This window comes from Xenopus tropicalis, chromosome 9 (assembly GCF_000004195.4).
Source record: "Xenopus tropicalis strain Nigerian chromosome 9, UCB_Xtro_10.0, whole genome shotgun sequence".
In the NCBI taxonomy this organism is placed as follows: Eukaryota; Metazoa; Chordata; class Amphibia; order Anura; family Pipidae; genus Xenopus; species Xenopus tropicalis.
In genome coordinates, this window is record NC_030685.2 from 7,456,385 (window position 1) to 7,468,690 (window position 12,306).

Here is a 12,306-nt window from a genome sequence, read left to right on the forward strand (position 1 = left end):
TTAATAATTTATATCTTAAGGAAGGGAGAGAGAGAGACAAGAGTTTTTGGGAAGGCAAAGTTAGAACAACAAAAAAATGACTGATATGCATAGGGAAATGCAGATAGTACTGGATGCTACACACAAGTTGTGTTCAAAGAGTTGTGCATAAGGAGCTGGAACTGAGGACTATGTCCCAACTGGTCCCAGTGAAAGGACCCAAAGACAGACAGTGTCTCGAGCTCTCCCATAGGTGCCTATATGAAGGCATACAACAGTGGAGACCTTTGTGCCATTTTGTCCAAGAAACGGCTACTGCTCCAATCTTACCCAAAGTACAACAGTGGAGGCCTTTGTGCCATTTTGTCCAAGAAACGGCTACTGCTCCAATCTTACCCAAAGTACAACAGTGGAGGCCTTTGTGCCATTTTGTCCAAGAAACGGCTACTGCTCCAATCTTACCCAAAGTACAACAGTGGAGGCCTTTGTGCCATTTTGTCCAAGAAACGGCTACTGCTCCAATCTTACCCAAAGTACAACAGTGGAGGCCTTTGTGCCATTTTGTCCAAGAAACGGCTACTGCTCCAATCTTACCCAAAGTACAACAGTGGAGGCCTTTGTGCCATTTTGTCCAAGAAACGGCTACTGCTCCAATCTTACCCAAAGTACAACAGTGGAGGCCTTTGTGCCATTTTGTCCAAGGAACGACTATTGCTCCAATCTTACCCAAAGTACAACAGTGGAGGCCTTTGTGCCATTTTGTCCAAGAAACGACCTTTGTTCCAAGTTGCCCTACAGAGATGCGAAGATGTTATTTTCCTAACATGTCCAAAGGAGTACTTACAGACTCATTCATTGTGAGTAATTTTTTTTATTTACATTTTTAATATATTATACGCTAATGATCATAGTAAACACAATAACAGAATTGTAAATAAAATATGATACATTTCTTACAAAAGAGCACATGTAGACTGAATGGTATATCTTACAGTACAGTGGGGGGAGCTTTATGCTCTTACTCAGGAAGGTCTACCTGCACTTTTATATTATACTGTGGCCATTTAGATATCAATAGGCTCCCAATACATTAAACAATGGTGCAGCATGGACGGGTGAATCAATATATGACAAGTATCAAGTACATTTACTCAGTGAGTATTACTAAAATCTTTGTAGCCCGGAGAGTCTATAGCCCATAGTGTTGTCTCCAAAGCTCAGCTCCCCAGCCAAGTAGCGGCACTCACACTCAGAACAAGCCATGGGTCTCTAATAAGCATCCTGTTACAAAAAAAAAAGAATAACAATTACATTTGTGTGCATTATTTCTGTAAGTTCAAAAATACAGTATAGTATTGCAATGACTGTTTATTAACAAAAAACATTTAAGAATGTGCAAGAGTATTTAAAACATGATCCCGTCAAGTGTTATATAATACATATCCTTATCATTTACAGTAGGGGGTACATTATCCCTTATAGTACATGAGTGATACTCAGAGTTCCCTGTATAACTCAGCCTGCAGCCTTGTGCCTTTATATGGGCACAGAACCCCTCAGTGACTGCTAATATCCTTATCATTTACAGTAGGGGGTACATTATCCCTTATAATACATGAGTGATACTCAGAGTTCCCTGTATAACTCAGCCTGCAGCCTTGTGCCTTTATATGGGCACAGAACCCCTCAGTGACTGCTAATATCCTTATCATTTACAGTAGGGGGTACATTATCCCTTATAATACATGAGTGATACTCAGAGTTCCCTGTATAACTCAGCCTGCAGCCTTGTGCCTTTATATGGGCACAGAACCCCTCAGTGACTGCTAATATCCTTATCATTTACAGTAGGGGGTACATTATCCCTTATAATACATGAGTGATACTCAGAGTTCCCTGTATAACTCAGCCTGCAGCCTTGTGCCTTTATATGGGCACAGAACCCCTCAGTGACTGCTAATATCCTTATCATTTACAGTAGGGGGTACATTATCCCTTATAATACATGAGTGATACTCAGAGTTCCCTGTATAACTCAGCCTGCAGCCTTGTGCCTTTATATGGGCACAGAACCCCTCAGTGACTGCTAATATCCTTATCATTTACAGTAGGGGGTACATTATCCCTTATAATACATGAGTGATACTCAGAGTTCCCTGTATAACTCAGCCTGCAGCCTTGTGTCTTTATATGGGGGGCACAGAACCCCTCAGTGACTGCTAATATCCTTATCATTTACAGTAGGGGGTACATTATCCCTTATAATACATGAGTGATACTCAGAGTTCCCTGTATAACTCAGCCTGCAGCCTTGTGCCTTTATATGGGGGGCACAGAACCCCTCAGTGACTGCTAATATCCTTATCATTTACAGTAGGGGGTACATTATCCCTTATAATACATGAGTGATACTCAGAGTTCCCTGTATAACTCAGCCTGCAGCCTTGTGCCTTTATATGGGCACAGAACCCCTCAGTGACTGCTAATATCCTTATCATTTACAGTAGGGGGTACATTATCCCTTATAATACATGAGTGATACTCAGAGTTCCCTGTATAACTCAGCCTGCAGCCTTGTGCCTTTATATGGGCACAGAACCCCTCAGTGACTGCTAATATCCTTATCATTTACAGTAGGGGGTACATTATCCCTTATAATACATGAGTGATACTCAGAGTTCCCTGTATAACTCAGCCTGCAGCCTTGTGTCTTTATATGGGGGGCACAGAACCCCTCAGTGACTGCTAATATCCTTATCATTTACAGTAGGGGGTACATTATCCCTTATAATACATGAGTGATACTCAGAGTTCCCTGTATAACTCAGCCTGCAGCCTTGTGCCTTTATATGGGGGGCACAGAACCCCTCAGTGACTGCTAATATCCTTATCATTTACAGTAGGGGGTACATTATCCCTTATAATACATGAGTGATACTCAGAGTTCCCTGTATAACTCAGCCTGCAGCCTTGTGCCTTTATATGGGGGAAACAGAACCCCTCAGTGACTGCTAATATCCTTATCATTTACAGTAGGGGGTACATTATCCCTTATAATACATGAGTGATACTCAGAGTTCCCTGTATAACTCAGCCTGCAGCCTTGTGCCTTTATATGGGCACAGAACCCCTCAGTGACTGCTAATATCCTTATCATTTACAGTAGGGGGTACATTATCCCTTATAATACATGAGTGATACTCAGAGTTCCCTGTATAACTCAGCCTGCAGCCTTGTGCCTTTATATGGGCACAGAACCCCTCAGTGACTGCTAATATCCTTATCATTTATATAATTATCTCTATATGTAAGGTGCAAGCAAGGGGCCTGACACAGTGCTGGGAATCAGCATTCTCATTGGTCAATTATTTTTCATTTATAATGAGGTTTTTGTTCGGTAGAATTCCTATTGGTGAATAAAAATGTTGGATTGGGTTTACAGCCCCTTTAATGCATGGTGCTCTACATTACAGAAAGACCTCTTATCTAGAATTCTGGATCCTACGCCTGAACCAGGAACATAGTTAAAATATGAACATTAAAGCACATGGAGCACAAATGGATGAAGTGGAACTCACCAGCACAGAGACTGGACAAAGGACATCAAGCTCAGGGGATTTAGTTCCATTCCAGATCCTATTCTTCCTGCAGCACTAGAGACATACTCCTGTATCCAGTCCATATAGTAAGGGACAGATGTGTAAACCCCGGGGTGCCCCATCTCTCCACAGAGAACAACAAAACTGGCCACTCCCACCACGTACCAGCTGTTACCCGCAGGACACGCAAGGGGCCCGCCTCCATCACCCTATGTGTATAAGTTAAAAACATTGTTTTGAGGAGATATATACATTTTGGTTTTTAGTAGCTCTTTATATAGAATAAACAAGAAGTAAAAATGATCAGGAATTCTTAATCGTCACCATAGATTTAAACGTTATTTTTTTGGTTAATTATTTCTGTTTCCAGATAAGATCACTCACACGGCAGATCCTGTGTACGCCATGGATGTCCCTTGCACAAATCGTATCATTCGTAATCACATCTCCAGTTATATTATAATCATTCTTCATGTTGTAGTAATCCTGGCAAAGCTCTGAAGTGATCAAGCGCACTTCCGCCCCCCGCAGGACATCAGATATGCCCTCACTATCTGCGAGAGAAAACATCTTCATGATAAAATGAACCAAGTACCAACTTATTGGTCTAAAGCCATAAGAAGCTATAAGCATCTTTAAACAGATATAATTTTCCTATTTGTTTGATATATCTTTATATACTAAGATATAATTAACCCTTATTGGGGGCAGAACAGCCCTATTGGGTTTATTTCATGGTTAAATGATTCCCTTTTCTCTGTAATAATAAAACAGTACCTGTACTTGATCCCAACTAAGATATAATTACCCCTTATTGGGGGCAGAACAGCCCTATTGGGTTTATTTCATGGTTAAATGATTCCCTTTTCTCTGTAATAATAAAACAGTACCTGTACTTGATCCCAACTAAGATATAATTACCCCTTATTGGGGGCAGAACAGCCCTATTGGGTTTATTTAATGGTTAAATGATTCCCTTTTCTCTGTAATAATAAAACAGTACCTGTACTTGATCCCAACTAAGATATAATTACCCCTTATTGGGGGCAGAACAGCCCTATTGGGTTTATTTCATGGTTAAATGATTCCCTTTTCTCTGTAATAATAAAACAGTACCTGTACTTGATCCCAACTAAGATTTAATTACCCCTTATTGGGGGCAGAACAGCCCTATTGGGTTTATTTCATGGTTAAATGATTCCCCTTTCTCTGTAATAATAAAACAGTACCTGTACTTGATCCCAACTAAGATATAATTACCCCTTATTGGGGGCAGAACAGCCCTATTGGGTTTATTTCATGGTTAAATGATTCCCTTTTCTCTGTAATAATAAAACAGTACCTGTACTTGATCCCAACTAAGATATAATTACCCCTTATTGGGGGCAGAACAGCCCTATTGGGTTTATTTCATGGTTAAATGATTCCCTTTTCTCTGTAATAATAAAACAGTACCTGTACTTGATCCCAACTAAGATATAATTACCCCTTATTGGGGGCAGAACAGCCCTATTGGGTTTATTTAATGGTTAAATGATTCCCTTTTCTCTGTAATAATAAAACAGTACCTGTACTTGATCCCAACTAAGATATAATTACCCCTTATTGGGGGTAGAACCTTAAAGGTATAGCTGTATGATTGGTGAAAAGGAGGGCTTATAATATCTCCTTAATGGGACAGTGTTTACAAAATCTATGGAATATAAAGCCTGTATATAGCAAGGCCACCAGAGTCATCAACAGGAATAAACTCAACCCAACATCAAGAAAAACCAACTTAAAACCATAAGAACATATATCTGAAACCTTATATCATTAGAGTAAGATCAATATCTGCTTCGGGGCTTTTCTGAATTATAAAATCCCGTCTTTGCAACTAAAATCCCAATCGGATTAAGAAATTCTACAAGTGAAATGGAAGGATACTCACCATTAAACTTCTTTTGTCCCCAGCCGGCCACATAGCAAAGCTGACCTGGCGTAAATGTTACCGTGGGCGGAGGAAGACAAAGTGGGGTGATATAGGTAGTGAAATCCACTGGTTTTTCAAGTTCTATAAGGGCAAGATCCCCACTGTAGTTCGAGAAATAGTAATAAGGGTGTATAATGATTCTTTTTGCTGGAATGGCAGTTTCCTCTTTGGGGTTTCCAGATAATTTAATGGATCCAAGTATAACAACAACAGAGGAGGCATTGTGTCTATAAAAGACAGAAAATATATATATCAGTCAGTGTGTAAATGATACTTGAGATGACAATAGAAGGCCCACCTTCAGATGGGTTCAAAGTTATTGGGGTCTTTTTGTAAATCAGTAGCAAATTGTTTTGCATTACATTATCTTTCCTACCATCTCTACTTCTTGTAACTTCCATGGGCTGTCACGACGGAGCTTCTTTAAATCCCTTGATGCTCAACCATACTTTGCTCCAAAGTTGCTGGCCTACTAATATCAGTTGCTTTAGCATATAGGGAGCCCTATATAGTATGCTGCTTTAGTATATAGACCTTCTGGCACAGTTTGTACTTTCCCCAATGGGCAATGCAGAAATCCCAAGGAAACTGTCTTCAAAATGTTGTAGTTTGGATTCTAATCAGCTATTGTCCTGCTTTTAAAACCCAATAAGTGAGCTTTAGCCTATAGGATAAAGCCAAAGTAAATGGGATTTTCTTGGAGATGTTTGGGGTTAGTTCAAAGAATTCCTTTTGTCTATTTGCATATGTATGAGGAGGTCTCTTCAATCCTAATTATTTGATTGGAAATCCACACTCCTAGCTCAATGATAAAGCTGACCAGAAACCCCCTGCACTACACTGATGAGCCCCAAGAAAGGCAAAAATCAGTCTATACTTGCCCATCAGAACTATTACCCTGGCTTTTGCTTTAAAAACAACAGTGGGTAACCTTTAGCCAATAGGATAAACCCATGTAAATGGGATTTTTTGGGAGTTTCTTTGGGGTTAGTCCCAGAATTCCTTTTGTTTATTTGCATATGTATGAGGTGGTCTCCTCAATCTTAATGATTTGAATGTAAAACATGAGACACTCAGTCAGTGGTTTTCCTTATCTGGTGAATCTTTGAAATCTTGATTTAGGCATGAAAATAGATATGCTTCTCTTTTAATTTCCCATAGTGGGTATATACCGTACATTCAACATTTTTGTTATTCATATAAAAACCACACCCCCATCCATATGTGTATATATGTATGTACACTGACCCGTCTAAGCACTGCGCCGAAGTCAGGACCCAGGTATTGCTGAGGAGAGTCCCACCACAGAACATTTTACCAGGAAGCCACACAGCTACTTGCCAAGGAAATTCACCCTTCGTTGCTTCGTGCCCTCCCGCGATGCGATTGGTGCCCACATTAGATTTTCCACAGGCTGCAAGTTGGAAGAAGTAGCAAAAATAGAAAGTGTGTGGAATTGTGTATATTAGTCACCGCCTAATTGTATAACAAACTACGGTAAAGTGAACCAAATGATCACAAGTGTATTAAAACTAAATACAGGTATGGGATCTGTTATCTGGAAACCCATTATGCAGAAAGCTCAGAATTAAGAGAAGACCATCTCCCATAGACTCCATCTTAATCAAATAATTACAATTTTGAAAAATGATTCCCTTTTCTCTGTAATAATACAACAGTACCTGTACTTGATCCCAACTAAGATATAATTACCCCTTATTGGGGCAGAACAGTCCTATTGGGTTTATTTCATGGTTAAATGATTCCCTTTTCTCTGTAATAATAAAACAGTACCTATACTTGATCCCAACTAAGATATAATTACCCCTTATTGGGTCAGAACAGCCCTATTGGGTTTATTTCATGGTTAAATGATTCCCTTTTCTCTGTAATAATAAAACAGTACCTGTACTTGATCCCAACTAAGATATAATTACCCCTTATTGGGTCAGAACAGCCCTATTGGGTTTATTTCATGGTTAAATGATTCCCTTTTCTCTGTAATAATAAAACAGTACCTGTACTTGATCCCAACTAAGATATAATTACCCCTTATTGGGGGTAGAACAGCCCTATTGGGTTTATTTCATGGTTAAATGATTCCCTTTTCTCTGTAATAATAAAACAGTACCTGTACTTGATCCCAACTAAGATATAATTACCCCTTATTGGGGGCAGAACAGCCCTATTGGGTTTATTTAATGGTTAAATGATTCCCTTTTCTCTGTAATAATAAAACAGTACCTGTACTTGATCCCAACTAAGATATAATTACCCCTTATTGGGGGTAGAACAGCCCTATTGGGTTTATTTCATGGTTAAATGATTCCCTTTTCTCTGTAATAATAAAACAGTACCTGTACTTGATCCCAACTAAGATATAATTACCCCTTATTGGGGGTAGAACAGCCCTATTGGGTTTATTTCATGGTTAAATGATTCCCTTTTCTCTGTAATAATAAAACAGTACCTGTACTTGATCCCAACTAAGATATAATTACCCCTTATTGGGGCAGAACAGCCCTATTGGGTTTATTTCATGGTTAAATGATTCCCTTTTCTCTGTAATAATAAAACAGTACCTGTACTTGATCCCAACTAAGATATAATTACCCCTTATTGGGGCAGAACAGCCCTATTGGGTTTATTTAATGGGTAAATGATTCCCTTTTCTCTGTAATAATAAAACAGTACCTGTACTTGATCCCAACTAAGATATAATTACCCCTTATTGGGGGCAGAACAGCCCTATTGGGTTTATTTCATGGTTAAATGATTCCCTTTTCTCTGTAATAATAAAACAGTACCTGTACTTGATCCCAACTAAGATATAATTACCCCTTATTGGGGGCAGAACAGCCCTATTGGGTTTATTTAATGGGTAAATGATTCCCTTTTCTCTGTAATAATAAAACAGTACCTGTACTTGATCCCAACTAAGATATAATTACCCCTTATTGGGGCAGAACAGCCCTATTGGGTTTATTTCATGGTTAAATGATTCCCTTTTCTCTGTAATAATAAAACAGTACCTGTACTTGATCCCAGCTAAGATATAATTACCCCTTATTGGGGCAGAACAGCCCTATTGGGTTTATTTAATGGGTAAATGATTCCCTTTTCTCTGTAATAATAAAACAGTACCTGTACTTGATCCCAACTAAGATATAATTACCCCTTATTGGGGGCAGAACAGCCCTATTGGGTTTATTTCATGGTTAAATGATTCCCTTTTCTCTGTAATAATAAAACAGTACCTGTACTTGATCCCAACTAAGATATAATTACCCCTTATTGGGGGCAGAACTGGCTACATATCAAGAAAATAGTACAGTATTAGGAGACCACAATGTACTGTAGTTGTGTCACAGGAAAGGCTATAAAGGGAACATAAAGTTTATTTTACATATAATCAAGATCCTCTGAGTGGTTGGTGCCTAGTGAGGGTACATATTGCCTCAAAAGTGCAGTTAATGACACAAAAAATAGACTTTTTTTGTATGTGATTGGCTAAATCTAAAAAGAATAGGCTGCTGCAGTGACAGAGAGGAGAAGGTAGGTATAGACCCTAGCACTAAACATAGGACATACCCATAGTACCCATATCCAGCTGCCTATACCCAGTAGATATTGAAAATGATCAGTAAAATGGGATAGGTTGGCATTTATTTCAGACTGCACTTACTTGGCTCGGCATCATCGGCAGCACACCCATAGAAACCTAAACATCGGACAAAATGCATTAAACTCCAAAGTGATAATATAGACACGTTAAACTCACGGGCAGTTATGTAAGAAAATACATTTGCATGACTCTAATGCTGTATCCATGTGTATAGTAATGTATTAAACAGCATTCTGCCCATGATCACCCAGTCCTTAATAAATCAGCCCCTTAGTGCCTGTCCCTTTATCCCCATGTCTGATTCCTGTGCCATATAATGACGGGAAAATGCCATCATTATCTCTATATGTAAGGTACCAGCAAGGGGCCTGACACAGTGCTGGGAATCAGCATTCTCATTGGTCACTTCTCTTGCATCTATAATTAAGTTTTTTATCAGTAGAATTCTCATTGGGGAATTCTATAGCAAAACTAGGGGGCACAGAACGTTCGGAACGTTCGTGGATGAGTAAATAAGCCCCTTAGTATAGTAGAGGAATAGAATAGTCTGTGACAAGTTGTCATTGACACATTTTCAAGGGGAAGCTAATCCCCTCATTGTTTTCTGTTTCACCCAGATTCAAGGGGAAGCTAATCCCCTCGTTGTTTTCTGTTTCACCCAGATTCAAGGGGAAGCTAATCCCCTCTTTGTTTTCTGTTACACCCAGTTTCAAGGGGAAGCTAATCCCCTCTTTGTTTTCTGTTACACCCAGTTTCAAGGGGAAGCTAATCCCCTCTTTGTTTTCTGTTACACCCAGTTTCAAGGGGAAGCTAATCCCCTCATTGTTTTCTGTTTCACCCAGATTCAAGGGGAAGCTAATCCCCTCATTGTTTTCTGTTTCACCCAGATTCAAGGGGAAGCTAATCCCCTCTTTGTTTTCTGTTACACCCAGTTTCAAGGGGAAGCTAATCCCCTCTTTGTTTTCTGTTACACCCAGTTTCAAGGGGAAGCTAATCCCCTCTTTGTTTTCTGTTACACCCAGATTCAAGGGGAAGCTAATCCCCTCTTTGTTTTCTGTTACACCCAGTTTCAAGGGGAAGCTAATCCCCTCTTTCTTTTCTGTTACACCCAGTTTCAAGGGGAAGTTAATTCAATACAATACAGTAAATAAACACGTAAGAGCACACATGCTAAAGACCAAAAATCTCCATAAAATAAATACTATACATGTGTAGTAAGTATAGTAGGGTCTTAAACAGCATTCTGCCCATGATCACCCTGTTTTAAAAACACAGTTCTTAATAAATTAGCCCCTTAGAGTCTGTCCCTTTACCCCCATGTCTGATTCCTGTGCCATATAATAAAGGGCAAAATGACATCATTATCTCTATATGTAAGGTACCAGCAAGGGGCCTGACACAGTGCTGGGAATCAGCATTCTCATTGGTCAGTTCTCTTGCATCTATAATTAAGTTTTTTATCAGTAGAATTCTCATTGGGGAATTCAATAGCAAAACTAGGGGGCACAGAGGAACACTGTTATAGTTGGGTTTAATCCCCCTAATCCAAAAAAAACTAAATCCTGAGTGGCATTTAGCAGTAAACATGGAGTATCTATGTGTAGTACAGTAGATCCCAGACCAAGGCTTACCCAAGTTCAGAAGGAGTAGGGCTGTGATTAAATGGAACCAGTCCATGAGTCTTTCCTTTCCTCTGGCTGCTGAGTACAGAGACTGGCTGTGTATCTACTTTATACTGTGGGAGGGTTACCAGACCAGTTTCATAATTTATGCAAAAAAACCCTAATTAATTAGATATACAGCACACCCAACCACTCCAATCTGTATGAATCCTGTTTCCCTGTGCTATTTTCCCTCATTGTCTTTATTATGTAAGTAATTGAACTAGAGTAGGTATTGACTGGTGGGAGCTGGTCAGAAGGGCTCTTTACTACACCTAGAAGATAGGGTGCGGGGCTCCTTATAAGAAGATAAACCCAATGCAGAGTCAATGAGTGTGTACCCAGCATTTCTTTTGATTGATGCCATATTGAATCTTTTCACATTTAGAGGCACTATAGGTCATTTATTGTTACCCAGGACATAAGTGGGAGGTACCAAGGGGTTAAATTAGCATAGTATAGCAGAGGCAGATCACCACTGTCTTTGTAGCCTCCCATAGACCCCACAGACCATTGGACCCTGGTTGCTGCCACTCCCTGACTTGCATGTCTGAATGAGGTGCAGGCTAGGGCAGGGATCCCCAACCTTTTATACCCATGAACCACATTCAAATGGAAATATTGTTGGGGAGCAACACAAGCATGGAAAAAGTTCCTAGGGGTGCAAATAAGAACTATAATTGCCTATTTGGTAGCCCCTATGGGGACTGGTAGCCTATAGAAGGCTCTGTTTGGCTTTACACTGGGTTTTATGCAACCAAAACTTGCCCCCAAGCCAGAAATTCGAAAATGGCACCTACTTTGAGGCCCCTGGGAGCAACATCCATGGGGTTGGGGAGCAACATGTTGCCCCCGAGCCACTGGTTGGGTATCACTGGGTTAGGGGATGGGTAGAGAGCAGGAAGGAGGATGCCTACATACCCCCAGCCCCTCATGAATACAGTTCTGCCAAAAGCAGACAGCACTGGATTCATAGGGGTGAGCGCAGGTGTCTGTGCTTCAGATTTACTCACCCAGTTGGCATTACAATAGATATATATGTTTTTATCTTCCCTAATGTGACCATGCTCACACTAAGCAAATGAAGGAGGTCTAAAAGAAAAGCAGTGGCATTAATGGTAGAAAAGGAGTATATGACTATAGGCCACGGCTGATAAATGTCTCAATGGATAATTATGAAATGTAATTTCATCTCAGGCTGCTGTTCCTCCTACTCATTCTCCTCCTGGATTGCGAAGGGGCCATGGAAGGAGCCCGTCACTAACAAGGTGGATGAATAGTACGTTTACTTGCAGAAGAAGTGAGTTGTTTAGGAACCCGACTCAGGGTTCAGGAAACGCGGAGTATTATTTTCTGACTTTATTTATGTTGAAAGATTGGGAATAAATATATAAATGTAAAAAGAAAATATATATAGATCTTAATATTGGTCATCAGACTACGACCTCTCTTTGAATAAAAGAAAAACAT

General features: G+C 39.9%; 1 protein-coding gene across 1 annotated transcript; it reads right to left on the reverse strand.

Moving 5' to 3' along the window:
* Positions 1 to 834: 834 nt before the first annotated feature.
* tpsab1 (tryptase alpha/beta 1) lies at positions 835 to 10,867 on the reverse strand. Its single transcript, XM_002941463.3, has 7 exons — positions 10,807 to 10,867; positions 9,236 to 9,271; positions 6,799 to 6,964; positions 5,509 to 5,777; positions 3,963 to 4,132; positions 3,558 to 3,787; positions 835 to 1,260 (listed from the first exon to the last, which is right to left on the reverse strand). Exons 1-7 carry the CDS (start codon positions 10,850 to 10,852, stop codon positions 1,197 to 1,199), a joined length of 981 nt encoding a protein of 326 aa, XP_002941509.1. The 5' UTR covers positions 10,853 to 10,867; the 3' UTR covers positions 835 to 1,196.
* Between the last annotated feature and the right edge of the window lie 1,439 nt (positions 10,868 to 12,306).